Raw genomic sequence first — 20,854 nt, forward strand, 5'->3', positions numbered from 1 at the left:
GGAATACCACCCTGTAGAGCAGCAGATGGATGAATGTTGATGAGATAGGTGGAAGTGGTAATAGCCTCAGCCCAGAAGTGTGGCGGGAGAGAGGCAGCGATCATCATCGCACGTGTCGTCTCAAGAAGGTGACGATGCTTGCGCTCGGCCACACCATTCTGAGCATGAGCACCAGGACAAGAGAACTGAGCAAGAGTACCTTGCTCAGCAAGGAATCCCCACAGCGCATGGGAGATATACTCACTAGCCGAATCTGCACGAAAAACACGAATAGGAGTAGAAAACTGGGTATGAACCATGGTAGCAAAATTTTTATATATAGATAAGACCTCACTACGAGAAGACATGAAATAGATCCAAGTGTACCGAGAAAAATCATCTATAAAGATAATATAGTAGCGATGACCCCCTTTCAAAGCGAAGGGAGCCGGACCCCAAACATCAGAGTGAACAAGATCAAAAGGGCACTCGGACACTGACTCACTATGAGGATAAGGTAGTTGAATCTGCTTACCAAGCCTACAACCCAGACAATCCAACGAAGCGTTACCGGAGACAGATCCCAGAACACCACGGTGAACCAAAGACGAGAGACGAAAACCACACAAATGGCCAAGACGATGATGCCACTACTGAAAAGAGCTGGTAGATGCAGCAACAGGAGCTGCGAGACTGGCGGCGGTGGCAGCGGAGGGAAGACGAAGCCAGTCAAGCTCCCAGAGACCATCAGAGCGTCGAGGGCCAGCACCAAGCAGAGCGCCCGTGCGACGATCCTGAACAGAACATGAATCAAAGTCGAGAATGACCCTACAACTAGAGTCAACAATCTGACCACCAGATATGAGTTGCATAGTAAGTCGAGGAACATGAGCGACAGAAGGAACATGAAATGAAGAAGTGTTAAGAGTGCCTCGACTAGCTATAGGGAGGGGAGTACCATCAGTTGTAAGAACACGAATAGGAGACTCGACGGGTCGAACGGAGGTCAAAGTAGAAGAATCATAAGTCATATGAAAAGATGCTCCAGTATCAAGAATCCATGGGGATGTACCTGAATGAGTAGAAGGTGGTTTCTCAATGCCAGAAGAGTCAGTCACAGAACCTGCAGAACCAGTTGGTGAAGACTCTGAAGCAGCAAGCAGACTTCGGAGCTGCGCAATTTCGCGCGCAGACAGGGACACAGCGAAAGAGGTCGAGGTAGGAACACCGGCCGCTTGTAGAGTCGACCGAGAGTAGCGAGTCGATGTAGAACGACCACCGCCATGCGCGGAGGCCGCGAGAGGAGTCGACGTAGAGCGACCACCGCCACGCGCGGAGGCCGCGAGAGGAGTCGACGTAGCGTGACCACCGCCGCGCGCAGAAGCCGCAAGAGGAGTCGGCGTCGAGCGACCACCGTCGCGCAGAGAAGCCGCGAGAAGAGTCGACGTCGAGCGACCACTGCCGCGCGCGGAAACCGCGAGAGAAGTCGATGTAGAGAGATCACCACCGCACGCGGAAGCTGCAAGAGTCGACGAAGAGCAGCCACCACGACGTGTAAAAGCCGCAAAGGGAGTCGACGAAGAGTGACCACCACCACCTATGGAAGCGTCGAGAGGAGTCGACACAAAGCGGCCATTGCCATCCAAAAATATGGGAGTAATAGAGTGCAAGGCGTGAGGAGGGGCACCGAGTAAAGATGGAAGGTGCATGTGTGAGCTGATGTTGGATAGACAACCAGCGCCTGAAGACAACGACATAGTACCTTTTCTTTTTCTTTTTCCTTTTTTCTCTCTTTTTTTAACACAGAAAAACGACCAGCAAAATCATCCAAAATGCAGCTGAAAGGTAGCGCACAGGCACGAGGCAGGAAGCCAGCGGGCCGAAACAGCCCGATCGTAGCCGCCCAGCCAAGCGCCTCGATGGAGGAAGCGGGCGGAAAGCGCCCGATGGGCAGCAGGCGGTGGCCTGATGAATGCCCAATCTGGAGGCGGCCGGCGACAGGAACCGGCGGACGGCGGCGGGAATCAGGTCTGATCTGAGCAGGCGGCGGCCAGATGAGCGCCCTATCTGAAAGTGGCCGGCGACGGGAACCGGCGAACGGCGGCGGGAATCAGGTCGGTGGCGGGCGTCTCGATCGAGTGTGACGAAATCGGGAGCGCGTCCCGATCTGAGCTGCAGCGGGCGGCAGAAAATCGTCTAGGAACGGCGACTTGGGGCGGAACCGTCGCCGGCAGCAGAGAACCGGCGAGCAACCGGCAGCAGAGATGGAATCCGGGTGGGAACGAAGATCGTGACGTCCGATAGCAGCTGCTCCGTTTTCCAGTTCAAGATCGATCTCGCACGGACGGGGACGAGAGTAGAGCAGCGGCAGCAGAGAAAACTGCAGCGCAAAGGCAACGGCCAAGCAGAGGGATGAGAAGAGCAGAGCCGGAAAAGGATGATCGTCACGACGTGATTGGATCTAGCACGAGTTGCAACATGCGAAAAAAGAACCTAAAGCTTTAATACCATGTTAGGAAACATGGAACTTAATATTATCAAAAGGCAAACGCCATCATATATATATATATACAGGGGAGGCCAAAGGCCAGAATGCAAAAGGCCAAAGGACACCATAAATATAACTCTAACAGTAGGAATCTAGATTTCTATAAACTGATGTTTGATTTAGTCATTTTTGTATTAACAACTAAACAAATGATTGGCTTTTCATACTTGCATCTGATAGAGTGGAGCTAATATGAGTGGTGCTGGTCCTTGTTGTAATCCCTTGGTAACGGCTGCAGAGAAGGGGTTAACTGAAGCTATCAAGTGCTTGTTGGAAGCTGATGCAAATCCAAATGTTCTTGACGAGGTCAGAATGCTCATTTTGTCACACATTCGTGTTTTCCTTGGCTCTGTAGTGGTATGCAACAACTATACGAGTTATGTGAGTACACCTACATGATGCTATATGTAATGTAAAAAATAAAAGGCTGTGCTAAGTTACCTTTCTTACATAAGCGTGCTACTGTTTCGCCTTTCCCACTTTGTGCCATCTTTTTGTTAATTTGGTGGGATAGTGAATCAATAGACTTATCTTACACTGATATGCAATGACCATAACTATAGGAGTTATGATGCAAGTAGACCTACATGATGCTATCTGTAGTACTATGAAAATAAAAGGCTGTGCTAAGTGAACTTTTCTGAATAACCTTGTTACAGTTTCACCATTTCACCTTTATGCTCTCTTTGTAAATTTGTGTCATGAACATTTGCCTATTTCCTAATGTTGAATATTACTTTTTGTAAAGTTTTTGTTGTTTCTCAACAGTTTGGTAGATTGCCAATAGAGTTGGCTGTTGAGTATGGTACACGGGAAGACGTTGAGATGCTCTTTCCTTCCACCTTGCCAATTTCAACTGTGACAAATTGGAGTGTTGACGGAATCATTAGTCATGTGAAGATGGAAATCAAGCAGCTTGAGGTATGTCATGGTAGCAAATTTTCTTTGCACTCATAACAATTTTGTCCCATGTTAACTCTAAGCAATGTTGGCATCAATATTTAGCTACAACTTCATGGATCAAGAACTGGTCAATGCGCCCGTGTTTTCGCTGTGCCTGCTTTGCGGTCTAAGATCCGTTCCTGAAAACTCATCTGATGTGAATGATGCTTTATTGGATAACTTATTTTGCTTGCATGTTAATTCATTAGGTGTACTAATTAATTTCACTACAACAGGAACCCTCTTTAACAACGCATCGATGCATTGTCGTATGTCCATATATGCGTTGCTAAGGTCTACACCAACGGATTACGATGTGTTGCTGTAGGTGGCGTTGCTAGGGTATACAACAACGTATATGCATCCGTTGGTAAACAACATGTAGAAGCGTTGTAATGCAGCAACGTATAGAGTTAGAGACTAACAACACAACATAAGCGTTGGTGGCTACCCTGTCCAATGACATATCATGGCAACGACTAGAGCCTTCCCTACATAGCATGAATAATTGATGATATTTTATAGATAGCTATCCGGAATTATTAGGTCAATATCGATAGTGTACATGAGCCACAATATTATAATGAACAGGAGGGTCTCATATATTGAATCAAATATGTTGCATTACAAAGAACACGATCCAGAGATTACAAGATGTGAAACTATCTAGTAGTAGCCGAATTCTCGACCTTGCCATCAACTATATATTTGAAATGTTGTCTTGAAAATTACATTCTAATTATCTAGTAGTAGCCCCATTCTCATCCTTGCAATCAACATTGGAGCCATGCATCATCCAGTTTATCTTGGCAATCTACAAAAATAAATAAATGAGATGAGTAACTTACTCTAGAGAAAATCAGGTTCAACATTAACTATGTCAAACATAAAAATATTTTTGGGGATCAACATGTACATCGGATGACATATTTAAATGAAACACAGTCAACATTTTTCTACCCACTATATTCTCCTCATAAATCCAAGCGACAACTATGAAAACAAATGCTGAATTTTGATAAAGTGCCATTTATCAAATGAAGGTACATAACTAAATTTCATCATATGTGATTCAAACCAAACCAATTTCTACGAACAAGTTAAAAAGGAACAATATAGGCATTAAGTATACTCTACTACATACAGTAATACATCTAGATGTCATGTGTCCTAGTGCAATTCTATCATGAATTATCTACTCGCTATGATTTGTGAGTTATGTGAAGGTCACATCTAAGTGCATTTTGAGTTAACTTCTCCTGTCTCACTACTTTTGCTCCATTGGAATTCTTCCTACCCACTCAATGGTTAAATTTTAGTACAATAGTATCAAGGCAATTTTAGTAGTATAACAATGCAAAAATTAGTCACAAGATAATTTAGTAAAACAAGGTAAATTTTAGTACAAAATTGATATACTAAACTTTAGTACAAGAAGTCTAACTATGTTGACCAAATGGGATATTAGCCTCTGTAAGCTAAAAGACCCTTAGCAACTCCGTATTCAACTGTACAAATAAGTTTGTATAATATTTAGATAAACATAAAATTTATAGGGAACGCTAGAAGATATCAGATGTAGCATTGCATCAAAATAGCATTAGTAGTACTGCAGATAGAGAAATTACACACTTCTTTGCTCAAATATCATCAGCACATGCGCTTACAGAACATATTTGAGATATTTGTTATTTCTGCATCAGTGCGCGCGTACGAAAGACGTTAATATTTGAGAGCAAGCCAAAAGAAGTTATACAAAATGTCAGTACAGAGATCACACCACTGTTCACCTCGGCCTCGACCTTTTCTTTTCTATATTGGGAAATCGCATTGTAATCTATAAACCAAACTAGCGTTGTGAAACCATCTTCAATTTATTAAAGATGCTTTGCATTTAAAATAGCTCAATACGGTTTACTATGCAAAGTAGGGTGAATTACCTTGAGCATATTGATGTTTATATCAACTCCTAATCTGGGAAATTGATAGATGAAGAACCAGTGAGACATCAATATTTCATGATCTTGTGAATAATTAGATGTCGATTGAAGAAAAGTTGGGAGCCAGCAACATGTAGAACCACAAGTTCTGATAAGAGTAATTGGAGAAAGGTGAAATCAATCTTACAGGGTTCTGGCTCATGCACTGAAACAATACAAGAAACAACAAAACGTGTTATAGTCATAGTATACCATAGTTCCTACATCAAGTAACAACACCATCTTAAATCCTAGGGGAACACAGAACCTTGCAACCTAAGAAATCTGTACCATAGTTTTCTCTCGCCATGTTGGCACTGATCGAGGGCGCCTCAAGCAGGCCAGTAGCTCCAGCAGGCTGGCGGCTCCACAGCCTGTGAGCACGATGAGAAGAGCTGTGATGTTGCTCGCCATCAATAATTAATTGTGCAGTGCTGCTACGACGCCATTCTGCAAGCACCGTAATGAAAAGGTCAAACCAAAACATCATGCTCATCAACTCAGCTAGCGGATCAACAATTGAAACTGAGTCAGCAATTAGATGATTATAAGGGAGACAATGTTTTGGTAACGCACAACAATCCTGCAGCCTCACGTGGATGTTCATCAACACAACAGATCGAACTACTACTAGAATGACAATGCAATCCAACAAATACGCACATGTTGGCTGAAGCAAGGTCAGTTTCAGAACCTGCAAGTGAAGGTGAAATTAAGGATTATATAGACAATAAAGAGAAATATTAGGACAGATGGACCGATGCGAGACTAATTCCTATAGTATTACACAACATGCGACAGTGAAATTGGCGAGGATTCTTTCAGAATAAAACATATATGGACTCAAACATACATCCAAATAGATCATCCGAACTGGAAACGACTGGCTTGCATGTGCAGAACTAGATAGCAGTGCACACTGAAAAATGCAAGGACGAAACTAAAATGCCTAGATTGATGAAGTGAGTAACATTAGGTAGCGCAGATCACGTTTGTGATTTCTGGCAAAGAAGCAAACCATGGACCGATGCCATGTCAGCACAAAGAATCAGAGAGGGACAGAGGGTACGAGCAAAGGAGAGAAGTGCCTTACTAAATTGTCGGTGTCAGAGGCGATGTAGCCGAGGCGGAGCAGCACCGGCGAGCCCAAGCCATCACCTGCGCGTGCGGAGACGCGGGGTAGAGGGCCTACGCGGGAGTCGCACCGGCGGCCCGTGGCGGCTAGGGTTGCCGCGGGGCATGTGCAGCAGCGCGGAGGAAGTTGCGACGGCGGAGGGTCGGAGGAGAGGACTGCGGGCCAGCCGGGCTAGTGAGCGACGCCGTGGAAGAGCGCCCGAGCTAGCTGCAATTGCTGGTGGCGATCAACATCGTGGATTCGTGGTCATGGAGCTTGAGTGAGAGGAATCGTGGGGGAGGGGAGATGGGGAAAATTTGGGAGGGCGTGGGTAGGTACGTCCGTATAGGGAGGTTAGATTTTTCCTAGGAGAGGAGGTTAGCGCTAAGTATGGGTGGGTGGGATAAGTTCGGGAAATTGGAGATTAAAACAAACAACACATATTGTTATTTCGTTGGTAGATATGCGTTGGTATAGGTGGGTTTTTGTTGTACTTCATTTCCCATCTGTAGCAAGTGACAATTATCATTGATCAAAACTATCTCTTGTCTTTTTCCTTGAGTGCTTGTTTGGATAGTGATACTTAGCCATGCGTTTATCAAAAACTTGTTTATAGCAGATTTTTAGTAAAATCGGTTTTGCTAGTTTTTCTATGAATAATCAGTTTATGTAGAATCACGCTTGGTGTTAAAAAGGCTAAAAGCTGGCCTATCTAATTTCTTGTTTGGATAACCATCGCTCCCGTGAGTATAGATAGGAGCGGGCCGTGAGAAACGAGCGCATCATGAGAAGTTCAGTTACGATCCAGTATATGTGAAACGTGTTTTTGGAAAAACCACTAGTAGTCGTTTTCCCATAACCATGAAATTCTGGGTTTCCTAGAAACACGTTCTTTATATCCACGGATTAGTTAGAGTACCCAAACAAGATTTTTTTTTTCTGTTGGACGGTTTTCCTAGTTTGTAGAGATTGCATTCTATATATTCTATCTACCCAAATAACCCCTGAGGTTGAAACTGCTAACCTGTATATTGTACATGTTACATCTGACAGATTCTGTAGGATCGTCTAGGAAAGACTGTTAAGGGCAGATAGGAGGAGTAGGATTAACTACCTTCTCCCTGAGCCGACGAACTCCCTGTTCCGGCCGTGGCGGCGAGTGGACGGCAGTTGTGAGGAGGCAGAGAGTAGTGGCGGCGGTGGAGCTTCCCATGAGCACCGCGCTAACCCTAGATCGGCAGGGAGTGTCGGTGGGGATTGTGGCAGCGATTAACCTCATGAGTCGTGTCCCGGCCCCCACCTCTGTTATATAGCGCGGGTCACAGGGGCCCACCAACCATGGTTTGGTTGGGCGCCCCTGATCAGGGCGCGAGTCATGGGCCCGTTCGACCCGTTGGGTTCGAACGAGAGAGAGATCAACCTAACATTCTCCCCTTTGATCTCAACTTTACTTTTAACTCTATACTTTCTAGTTTATTTGTTTCATCACACTAGTAGAAAACAGGGCTTTGGTCCAGGCCGGGTCAGCCCATTAGTCCCGGTTCAGTCCAGAATCAGGACCAATGGGGGCATTGGACCCGGTTCGTGAGCCCAGGGGGTCGGCCGGGCCACGTGGGCCATTGGTCCCGGTTCATCTGGACCTTTTGGTCCCGGTTGGTGGGACGAACCGGGACCAATGGGCCTCGCTCCTGGCCCACCACCATTGGTCCCGGTTGGTGGCTTGAACCGGGACCAAAGGCTCCCTTTAGTCTCGGTTCGTGCCACCAACTGGGACCAATGAGGTGCCTATATATACCCCCTCGCGTAAGAGCAGAGCACACTGCTCTGTTTTTTTCTGGCCGAGGGGAAGAGGGCTTGGTGGTGCTCTAGCTCACCTCCTATGCACACAATGTGTTCGATGGAATGCCCGAGCCACACTACTTAAGCTTTCTCCTCTCCAAACTCGACCTCCAAGCTCCATTTTCCATAATATTTGTCTAGGTTTAGCGGTCTGTCACGCCCCGTCCCTGTCTTCACCGCCGTCGATCACCTGCGCCGAGCTCATCGCCCGCACCACCATGGTGAGCCTCTTGTTCTTATCTTCTTTCTGAAAGAAAAAATATTCTTACTTGTATGTTTACATAGATACTTGTATTATTTTCTTACTTTTATTATTGCATCTTATATAGTGCGATGGTTTTGGTATCCGCCCCCGTCGGCCCTCGTCCTGTCTATGATTCGGATGTGGTATATATATTATCTTTATAACTATTGGTTCATTTATTGTTTATGAAAATTATGCCGACCAACGTGACATAGTTTTTATTTATGTAGGATGTATGTGAATCGGAAATGCCAACCGACCCTATTGTCGAGAGGTTAAATTTAGTTGAAGAAAAAAACAATTTGTTGAAGGAAAAAATAAAAAAATTGAGGAGGAGAAGATGATATTGGAGTTGCATGTTGCGGATGTCGTCGATGATCACAAGATCAAGATGGATACAGTGCGCTTGAAGATTACAAAGATTAGAAAATATGCCATTCATACCGAGGCTTGGTATCATTATGCCGTTGGATCAATTGTTACCCTGGTTGCGATTATGATCGCATTTGTTTTCGCATTGAAATGTTTTACATAGTTTCAATGTATGGTTTAATTAATTAGATGCTCTGGAGAGCTATATGTTGTTAGATGAGAACTATGTATGCACTTTGGTTTTAATGTGATGATGAACTTCTATTAATTTGGATACTTAATTATATATAATGCACGCAGATGAACCGGCAATGGATGTACGGTGACAGACACACATGCGAGTACATTAAGGGCGTGCATGAGTTTCTCGATGCGGCCGAGGCAAACAAGCATAATGGTTTTATGTGTTGTCCATGCACTGAATGTGGGAATACGAGGTCTTACTCTAACCGGAAAATCCTTCACTCCCACCTGCTTTACAAGGGTTTCATGCCACACTATAATGTTTGGACGATGCACGGAGAAATAGGGGTTATGATGGAAGACGGCGAAGAATAAGAGTACGATGACAACTATGTGCCCCCTGAATACGGTGATGCTGCAACGGGGGGAGCTGGTGAAGATCGAGAGGAACCAGACAATGTGCCCAATGATGCTGCAACGGGTGAAGCTGCTGAAGATCAAGAGGAACCAGACGATGTGCCCGATGATGATGATCTCCCCCGGGTCATTGTCGATGCAAGGACGCAATGCGAAAGTCAAAAGGAGAAGCTGAAGTTCGATCGCATGTTAGAGGATCACAAAAAAGGGTTGTACCCCAATTGCGAAGATGGCAACACAAAGCTCGGTACCGTACTGGAATTGCTGTAGTGGAAGGCAGAGAATGCTGTGACTGACAAAGGATTTGAGAAGCTACTGAAAATATTGAAGAAGAAGTTTTCAAAGGATAACGAATTGCCCGACAGTACATACGCAGCAAAGAAGGTCGTATGCCCTCTAGGATTGGAGGTGGAGAAGATACATGCATGCCCTAATGACTGCATCCTCTACCGCGGTACATACAAGGATCTGAACGCATGCCCGGTATGCGGTGTGTTGCGGTATAAGATCAGACGAGATGACCCTGGTGATGTTGACGCGAGCCCCCCAGGAAGAGGGTTCCTGCGAAGGTGATGTGGTATGCTCCTATAATACCACTGTTGAAACGTCTGTTCAGAAACGAAGAGCATGCCAAGTTGATGCGATGGCACAGTGAGAACCGAAAGAAAGATGGGGAGTTGAGAGCACCCGCTGACGGGTCGTAGTGGAGAAAAAACGAGAGAAAGTACTGGGATGAGTTTGCAAAGGACCCAAGGAATGTATGGTTTGCTTTAAGCGCGGATGGCATTAATCCTTTCGGGGAGCAGAGCAGCAATCACAGCACCTGGCCCGTGACTCTATGTATGTATAACCTTCCTCCTTGGATGTGCATGAAGCGGAAGTTCATTATGATGTCAGTTCTCATCCAAGGCCCTAAGCAACCCGGCAATGACATTGATGTGTACCTAAGGCCATTAGATGAAGAACTTTTACAACTGTGGAATGGAAACGGTGTACGTACGTGGGATGAGAACAGACAGGAGGAATTTAACCTAAAGGCGTTGCTGTTCGTGACCATCAACGATTGGCCCGCTCTCAATAATCTTTCAGGACCTACAACGTTTGCACGAAAAAGACAGCATGCCTCCGAAGCAGTATAAAGGTCCTACCAGCTACGCTCTTACGAAAGAAGAGAAAGAAATCTTCTTTGAATGCCTGCTTAGTATGAAGGTCACGACTGGCTTCTCGTCGAGTATAAAGAGAATAATAAATATGCCAGAGAAAAAGTTTCAGAACCTAAAGTCTCATGACTACCATGTGATTATGACGCAACTGCTTCCGGTTGCATTGAGGGGGATTCTACCGGAAAATGTCTGATTAGTCATTGTGAAGCTATGTGCATTCCTCAATGCAATCTCTCAGAAGGTGATCGATCCAGAAATCGTACCAAGGCTAAGGAGTGATGTGGCGCAATGTTTTGTCAGTTTTGAGCTGGTGTTCCCACCATCCTTCTTCAATATCATGATGCACGTCCTAGTTCATCTAGTCGACGAGATTGTCATCCTGGGGCCGTATTTCTACACAATATGTTCCCCTTTGAGAGGTTCATGGGAGTCCTAAAGAAATATGTCCATAACCGTGCTAGGCCAGAAGGAAGCATCTCCATGGGCCATCAAACAGAGTATGTTATCGGGTTTTGTGTTGACTTCACTCTTGGCCTTAAGAAGATAGGTCTCCCTAAATCGCGGTATGAGGGGAGACTGACTGGAAAAGGCACTCTTGGAAGTGACTCAATAATATGCAGGGACGGATATTCTTGGTCTCAAGCACACTACACAGTTCTACAGAACTCGACCTTGGTGACCCCGTATGTCGATGAACACAAGAACAGTCTGCGCACCAAACACCCGGAACAGTGCGACGACTGGATTACATGTGAACACATCAGGACTTTCAGCAGTTGGTTGGAAACACGTCTCAGAGGTGACAAGACTGTTTGTGATGAGTTGTACTTGTTGTCCAGGGGACCATCTTTGACTGGATTGACTTACAAAGGATACGAGATAAATGGGAATACATTTTACACGATCGCCCAAGATCAAAAGAGCACCAACCAAAACAGCGGTGTCCGCTTTGATGCAACAACCGAGAGCGGAAAGGACACATATTATGGTTACATAGTGGACATATGGGAACTTGACTACGGACCTGATTTTAAGGTCCCTTTGTTTAAGTGCAAATGGGAAAAACATTGCTAAGAACATTTCTTCCAATTAAATTTTCCCGTTGGTTCCAATTTAATTGGAGGATAAAACTTTTACTTTGCAGCAGGAACTTTACAATATTCTATTCAAAAACAATTCTATACTCTTTTACTCTCTTGAGCAATTTTAACCGGTTGGTTCAAAAATGCATTAGAGAAGCAATAATTTAATCTGTTACTTTAGTTCTATTCACTTTTAAAAGAGAAGTTTTATTTTTATTTACAATGGAAAAACATGAATAAAAAATTCATGAACTTTTTATTCGTTATAGAAACTTTTCTTTCACCGAATAAAAAATCATGTACTTTTTAGTTTTCTTTATAAACTTCATGAACTTTTCTTTTGATGAAAATTTTCTATTTTCATTTTCAGAACCTTTTCTGTTTACCTTTCTATTTTCTAAAACAAAATTTTCGTTAAAACTTTTTTGCATAGAAGAACTATTTGCAATCAACCCAAAGTATGGACAGAGAACAGATAAACAAAAAATAGCAGCTCAGCCTGGCCTTGGCCCAGCGCGCGCCGCTGCGGCTTTGGGCCTAGTGCGCCCTGCTGCCAGCCTCTATCTCCGTTTCGGCCCAAAAGCCCAGTATGGCGCTAGGGTTTCAATCTCAGCCGTCAAAAGCGATCCCACGGTCCAGCGTCGTTCTCGCTGGAACAAAAACGCGATCCCGGCCAACCCTAGCCTCATTTCCCCCTGGCACGCCTCTCTGTGCTTCTCTCGATCCGACCACGGGTCAGCGCACCGCGTCGGTCGCCGGGCCACCGTGCCGCGCCACCCCTGGCCGCCGGCGATGTCCACTGCGCTGCGCCTCCCTTCCTTTCCTGTGGCAGAGAGAGAGAGAGGGTCTCGCTTGCGCCCTCGTCTGCTCCCTTACGTGCCCGCCTCTGTCTCTCTCTCTGTGTTGCGGCCTCATTGGCCGCTCGGCCACAGCGCCGTGCCGCTCTTCCCCTTCCTTTCCTCCTGCTCTCCCCCATCCACAGCCTCCTACTGGACCAAGAAAGAGGCAGAGAACTGCGGGGCTTTCTTCGATGCGGCGGGTTGGGCCCACGCCGGTCGCCGGTGACGGCGTCGAGCGGCCACGGCGGCGCGCGAGCCTGCTCTTGTTCCCCCTCCTCTCTTTCTCCATCCACCGCCCCCTTTTGTAGAGAGAACAAGGCGCAGTTGCGCCTGCTTCTCCTCTGCCTTGCGGAAAACGGCGACGGTGGAGCACTTGGTGGTGGCGCCATTGCCATCCCCTTCGCCGGCTGCGCATTGACTAGAGGGAATCGAGGATGGCCTGCAGCTCCGCCTATAGATCCCCGTCGCTAGCGCCCCCCACATCCTCCAACTCCTCCGGGTCCATTGCATCCGGAGGTAGCCCCGCGGTGATCCGAGCTTCGCGCCTTGCCCGGATCTGCTCAACGAGCTCGAGCCGGCGCTCTGGCGTAAGAAAGGGCTCGCTCCTCACCCGGCGGCGTGGGGGCATGGTGAAAAAGAATCGGAAAGAGGTGTCTAGAGGGGGGGTGATTAGACCATCAACAAGCAAAGGTGACACTTTTAAGTTCTTCAAGTTGAGGTGGAGTTTTAGCACAAATTTAAGCATTCACAATACATTTCAAGTCGGGAGGTTGCAAGACTTGTGAAGTTTGTAAACATGATTACGTTTCTTAGGATTAACAAAGCCGGTAGGTTGTTTAACATAAACTTCCTTCTCAATTTCACCATTTAGAAAAGCATTTTTAATGTCCATTTGGTACAAAGTGATATCATGGTGATTGGCATAAGCAAGTAAGATGTGTATGGACTCAAGTCTAGCAACGGGGGCATACGTCTCACCATAGTCCATACCTTCGACTTGAGTGTAGCCTTGGGCGACGAGATGGGCCTTGTTGCGTACAACTTATCCATCTTCATCTTGCTTATTCCGAAACACCCATTTGGTTCCATTGACATTTTGGTTGTTGTCCGGCTTTTCTACCAATGTCCACACTTGGTTCCTCTCGAAATTGTGTAGCTCTTCGTGCATGGCATTCACCCAATCTGGACCATCAAGAGCTTCTTCAACCTTGATAGGTTCAATACTAGAGATGAATGAATAATGTTCACAAAAGTTAGCCAAATGAGTTTTAAAGCGAGTAATTCTCCATGTTTGAATATCATCAGAGATTTGTTCGATGGGATGATCTCTTGAAACTCTTGCTCTAACTCGTGAGAGTTTTTGTTTGGGTCGGGGTGGAACATCCTCTTCATCATCTTGTTCTTCCTCTTGGCCCTCTTCATTGTTGGTGTTGTTGTTCTCTTGTGGAGGTGGAGAAGGAGGTTGATGAGGTTCATCTTGGTGTACTTCCTCGTTTCCTTCATCTTGGTATGTGTAGTTGAGATGTGCAAAAAATGTGAAACTGGGATTCCAATGTGTTGTTGCAAGTTGCAAAACTAATTTCTGTGAGATTTCAATGTGAAACTGGAAAAAATATGGAATTGGATCTCTGAAAAATATGAAACAGCTATTTCTCTTATCTGTCATTTGTTATTTCAGTGATATATGTATTGAGAAATTACTTCCCTGGAATATATTTCAATGGGGTGTTGCAAGTTGTGAAACTAATTTCTGTGGAAATATATGAAATTACTTCTCTGAAATATATGAAACCGTTGTTTCTCTTATCTGGCATTTGTTATTTAAGTGAGATGTGTATTGGGAAATATGAAATTACTTCCCTGAAATATATTTCAATGTGTGGTTACAAGTTGTGAAACTAATTTCTGTGAAAATATATGAAATTAGATCTCTGGAAAATATGAAACTACTATTTGTGATATATGTAATTATTTATTTCGGTCATATATGTATTGAAATGTATGAAATTACTTCCCTGAAAATATATGTAATTACTTTACTGAAATACAGAAATATACATCACTTACATAGCTCAGCTACACATAGATATGTGAAATTTATATTACAATGTAGTGTAACTAGACTATTTTAGCATATGCAAGTGTTATATGCTTCTTAAAAGGATTGCAATATTTTTTGAAAGATTTGAAATGATATTTCAGTTAGGTATGAATTGAAATAGCTATGTGTAGCTGAGTTGTTTTGGAAAAAAAATATAATATAACTGAAATCACTTCATAAAATATAAAAAATGTTCATGTGACCCTTTTAAAATGCTAAGTTTCAGTCTTTTGTAAAGATATTTGTTTTTGAAAGGATTGAAATCATATTTTTGAAGAATTGAAATCAGGTCTTTCATGGTTCAATAATCAATTTCACTTGTGAAAAATGAAATTGGAATTGGAATAAATGAAATCACTTTGTAAAAAGATAAAAATGTTTATGCAACACTTTTGAAATACAAAGTTTCACTCTTTTTTTAAATATATTTCTGAAAGGATTGAAATGTGTTTTTTTTCTAAACGAGCTGAAATTAGATTTTGAAATTAATTGAAATGTTCTTTTTTCAAATTCATATCTACATTAAGAAAAATCAAATAAGTTTAAAGTGAGAAAACTTGATCAGTTGAAAAATGACATGTTCTGTATCTGAACTTGGAAAGTGAGAGATATGCCTCGATCGTACCTGGAAAGCCTGGGACAAGGCTGAAGTCACGTGGGTGTGACATGGGTGATGTAATGTGGGTGGGCCCATCTGATTAAATACGGTGCCTTAAATGAAGGAAAGAGTGAAATACAGAAATACTAGTACTTTTGAGTTGGCAGCATCTTATTGGCGGGATAACCATCGGTACATCCCGACACCGGTAAAAAGAGGTTTGCGGAGGAGGGGCGCCATGTGTGGCTCATGAACCCCATAATCCCTCTATAATTCCTGTTCTTCCAACTCTTGATCAATAATAAAATGAAGCATGTTAACCCTAAAAAAACAAAAAGGCGCCAACGAGGAGGACACCGTGTCACAGCCCGACTCGTAATCAGGCCGGATCAAAAACTGCCTCCACAAATAAAACGGGGTGCCTCTGGCCCAGCCCCAACTACCACGGGAGGGGCGGCCGCTCTCTTCGCGTTCGTCTCCCGTACGACGGCGGCGATCGGCGGCGACCAGGACACATGCGCCGTGGTCACCTACTCGTCCCCTTTCACGCGCGCAGGCCCTGCGGGAGAGCCCCCAAACCCTAGCTAGCAATGGTGGTGGCGGCGGCCGGCGACCCTCGCCGGGTCCGCAACACCTGCATCATGGCGCACGTGGACCACGGGAAGACCACGCTGGCCGACCACCTGGTGGCGTTCGGCGGCGGCGGCCTCCTCAACCCGAGCATGGCCGGCAAGGCCCGCTTCATGGACCACCTGCGGGAGGAGCAGGAGCGGGCCATCACCATGAAGTCCGCCTCCGTCCTGCTCCGCCACCGCGACGGCACCCGCGTCCACCTCATCGACTCCCCGGGCCACGCCGACTTCTGCTCCGAGGTCTCCGCCGCCGCGCGGGTGGCCGACTCGGCGCTCATCGTCGTGGACGCCGTCGACGGCCTCGGCGTCCAGACGCACGCCGCGCTCCGCAAGGCCTTCGCCGAGCGCCTCCGCCCCTGCCTCGTTCTCAACAAGCTCGACCGCCTCATCACCGACCTCCGCCTCGATCCCGGGGAGGCCTACGAGCGCCTCCGCCGCATCGTCGCCGAGGCCAACTCCGTGTACTCCACGCTGCGCTCCGGCTCCTACTTCTCCCTCCTTGATGGGCTCGCCCCCGACCAGCAGGCCGACGATGGCGAGGACACCTTCGTGCCCCAGAAGGGCAATGTCGTCTTCGGCTGCGCCCGCGACGGCTGGGGCTTCCGGATCCAAGATTTCGCCGCCGTGATGGCCATGGGGCGCGCCGGCCAGGCCAACAAGCTGGTGAAATGGCTATGGGGGGCATACTACTGGGATAAGGAGAAGAAGAAGGCTATGCCCTTGGCTAACGGCATCAAGCAGCAGCCCATATTTGTGGAATTGGTGCTCAAGCGGCTGTGGAAGGTATATGATCATGGTCTGAAGGTGGACGGCGCAAGCTGGCTGCGCGATCATGTCGTCCAGGCCTTCAATCTGAAGGTATCGGAGCGGGAGCTGCAGAGCAAGGACCGCCCCAAGGCCGTGCTGGAAGCCGTGATGAGGGCGTGGCTGCCGCTTGCGGAGACAGTGATGACGATGATCGTGGAGTGCACGCCAGACCCCGTCGCCGCCCAGAGATTCAGAGCGCCGGCACTTATGCCCGAGAGGGAGCTGCCGACATGGGTTTTGGCGGAGCACGTCGCCGAGGCGGAGAAGGTGAGGAGGTGCGTGGTGGCCTGCAGCGCCAGCTCAAGCGCCCCTGTGGTGGTCTTCGTGTCCAAGATGTTTGTGGTGAAACACAAGGATCTGCCACCTACCCTCGACCGCGGCCAGGAGGCCGCCGGTGAGCCGGAGGAGTGCTTCTTGGCATTTGCGCGGGTCTTCAGCGGCGTCTTGCACGCGGGGCAGAAGGTGTTTGTGCTGTCACCGATGTATGATCCGGTGAAAGGGGACACAACAGGCAAGCATCTGAAGGAGGTTGAGGTTCAGCAGCTGTATGAGATGCTAGGAGAGGGCCTCAGGCCGGTGGCCAGCGTAGGCGCCGGGAATGTGGCCGCCATCAAGGGCCTTGGTGAGCATATAATGAAGACGGCCACACTATCATCTACGAGGAACTGCTGGCCCTTTGCGAGCATGGCGTTCCAGGTCTCTCCGATACTGAAGGTCGCGATCGAGCCCGCCAACGTGGCTGATCTGGCCGCGTTCCGCGAAGGGCTTAGCCTTCTCAACCGGGCAGACCCACTTGTTGAGTATTCCATATCAGAAAAGGGTGAGCATGTCCTTGCTGCAGCTGGGAAGGTACATTTGGAGCATTGTGTGGAGAATTTGCGGGAGAGGTTCGCGAAAGTCGAACTGAATGTCTCAGAGCCCTTGGTATCCTTCAAGGAGACCATCCAAGGGGAAGGTGTTGGTTTGGTAGATAGCTTGAAGGATCCACAGGGATACGTTGAGAGGATTGCTCCAGATGGGAAATTTGCTGTGAGAGTCAAAGTCATCAGGCTTCCAGATGCTCTGGTTAAGGTCCTCGAGGAAAATGAGGAATTGCTTTCTCGAACAATTAAGGGGCAAACGGCGAGAAGCGACAGAGCAATGGGATCACAATGTCCTCGGGATGATGATGGTCGTTCCGTGGCAGTGCTTAGGCAAGATATGCTCAGTGCTGTAGAGAGCGAGCTGGAAGCGCTCTCTGTGCGAGCGGATGAAGTTAAGCTCGAGTGGTATAGGAAGACACTGCTGGGGTACTTGCACAAAATCTCGGCCCTAGGCCCTTCCCAAGTCGGTCCGAATCTCCTCCTCATGCCCGGTGTGAAATTAAGCAGCGGTTCGACAACCATCCAAAACGGAAGGGAAGGTATTCTAGTGCGCGGCACGTGTCATGTCTCAGAGAAACTGGGGTTTGTGAGTGTGTCTGGTGATGCAGAGATTAGCAATGGCATTATCGACGACAGTGAGCCATCCACAGATGTTCCTGATCATGAGGCACTAAGGAACATCATCATCTCAGGATTTCAGGAGGTCACAAATGCAGGGCCCTTGTGTGATGAACCTATGTGGGGTCTGGCATTCATCGTCGAGCCCTACATATTCTCTGGCAGCCCAGATAGTGTCAACTGCTCTTATCAGCACAGAGCGGCAGTCAGGGAAGCGTGCCGGGCGGCCGTGCTTCAGAGCAAGCCCAGGCTTGTCGAACACATGTACTTATGTGAAGTGACCACTCCTATAGAGCGCCTAGGAAGCGTCTATTCTGTTCTTGGTGATTGTCGAGCAAAGGTGCAGGAAGCTGAGATGCAACTAGAAACTTTCTTGTACATGGTGCACGCGCATTTGCCGGTTGCCGAGAGCTCTGAATTCTCTGAAAAGCTTTGGAACGGAAGCTCAGGTGCGGCCACTGCTCGTCTCACTTTCAGTCACTGGGAGGCTATTCCTCAAGACCCCTTCTTTGTTCCGAAGACTAAGGAGGAGATTGAGGAATTCGGAGATGGTTCAAATATGGGACCAAACTTGGCTAAGAAGCTCATCGATTCCGTGAGGCGAAGAAAGGGACTACATGTTGACGATAAAGTCGTCAAGCATGGCACGAAACAGCGGACTCGGGCTAAGAAAGTGTAGATACGTTCTTGGGATTTATATGAAACTGTACATTCTGTTTCGTCAAGCATGGCACGAAACAGCCGGCTCGGGCCAAAGAAAGTGTAGATATGTTCTTGGGATTTATATGAAACTGTACATTCTGTTCCACAGCTTGTCCTGGTAAACTGAGATATAATCAATCTGTAGCTAGTGTGATTTTTGAAATTTTGAAATGCTGAGGAATTTTGGTCAGTTATTTACAATAGTTGCTGATTTGGCTCTTGTATGCTGAGGAATGGTTTATTATGTGGGTATGTCAAGCTAGAAAGTTTCACAACATTCTGCTTTTAAAACCTTGACTTGATGGGAAATGGTAGAAATGTATTCTCGTGTGTTGTTAAGCCAAAAGTTAGTAGAACTCGCTTGATCATGATGTAGTAATTTGTGCACTACTGCTTTGTGAAAAACTGTAGGAATAAACATAGCCAGGAAATAAAATGACCATTATGGTAAAGAGGCTTATTCCGAGCATAGCATAGTTACGTCAGTTACCTACATTGTCTAAATGCTCACTGTCCCACTTTTTCTTGTATTTTTTTGTGTCCTTCATGTTAGCCTCTAGGCATTGCAAGCCACATATATGTGGGATCTCCTGCGGGGAACCAGAGATGATCTTTAAGTCTTCATGGGACACCTTGGCCTTGGCTCATATGAATGGAACTGTTATCTCCTGTTCTTCTGTCCTGGTAAGCTGAGATGTAACCAAATCTGTAGCTAATGTGATTTTTAAATTTTGATGTGCTATTGGAATTTTTGTGAAGATGGTTGTTTCGGGGCATATTAAGTGCAGGCCTCCAGAAGCTCCAGTGCATAGTGGACGGCTAAAGCATGCTGAACTGCTGACAATGTCAAGAGAGGTCAGGGTAGACCGAACTTGACATGGGAGGAGTCTGTAAAGAGAGATCCGAAGGACTGGAGTACCCCTGTTCAGGATCCTGTCCTGGTAAGTTGAGATGTAAACAAATCTGTGGCTAGTGTGATTTTAAACTTTTGAGTGTGCTGAGAAATTTTGGTGGAGATGATTATTTTGGGGCATGTGGGCGCTCTGGGCATTTTTGAGAGGGATTTCTAATAATTGCCTGATTCCTACTCATCCATGTTTGGCTCTTCTAATACCTGTGCACTCATCTCAGAATGATTTATGTGGGTATGTCAGCTAGAAAGTTTCACAATATTATGTTTCTGTTACAGTAACTTGGTAGAAAATGGTGTAAAGCTGCACAGGATCCCCCCCTATATGGCAAACAGACACATCCTGAACTGTACTTTGCAATGCCCTGGTGAATTATCTTATCATCCTGAGTGAGTCGTTAACTAAAATTTGGTAGAGCTCACTGAATCATGATGTAGTAACCAGTGCACTACTGCTTGGGAAGAACTGCAGGGATTCACACAAGCAGGAAATAAAATAATCACTGTGCTTAAGAGGCCTATTCTGAACATAGCATCTTTACTTCCGTTACCTACAGGCCACATCGTGTGTATCCCATTTGCCTGTGCTGCTAATTTCTATGATTTACAATTACAGATTGGATTGCCACAGCATGTCTGTAGAAAGATAAAACAATCACTATGCTTAAGAGGCAGTATTTCATTCACTATGGGTGGAGTCATCAGCGTGGAAAGCTGTGGTCGACTCTTCTAGTATAAACTGCAGGGTTTAGTTAGCATTATATGATGATCGACGGAGCAAAAGTAAGTCGTGGGATCTTTATTCCGAACCGAACTCTTATTTCACATTGCAGGTCTTAATAAGAAGCTATGTAAATATGTAGTTATTATGGTAGAAAGGTGCTGAAAGTTTCATAGCATTCTGCTTTTTAACCTTGACTTG

The 20,854-nt window shown here is 46.2% G+C and overlaps 1 protein-coding gene across 1 annotated transcript; it reads left to right on the plus strand.

Annotated features, from left to right (window-relative positions):
• The first annotated feature begins 15,990 nt into the window (after positions 1 to 15,990).
• On the plus strand, positions 15,991 to 19,135 carry LOC119350690 (elongation factor 2-like). The gene has a single exon (XM_037618397.1). The coding sequence runs from the start codon at positions 15,991 to 15,993 to the stop codon at positions 18,997 to 18,999; it is 3,009 nt and encodes a 1,002-aa protein (XP_037474294.1). The 3' UTR covers positions 19,000 to 19,135.
• The last annotated feature ends 1,719 nt before the right edge of the window (positions 19,136 to 20,854 follow it).

The sequence above is a fragment of the Triticum dicoccoides genome, chromosome 1A (assembly GCF_002162155.2).
Source record: "Triticum dicoccoides isolate Atlit2015 ecotype Zavitan chromosome 1A, WEW_v2.0, whole genome shotgun sequence".
NCBI lineage: Eukaryota > Viridiplantae > Streptophyta > Magnoliopsida > Poales > Poaceae > Triticum > Triticum dicoccoides.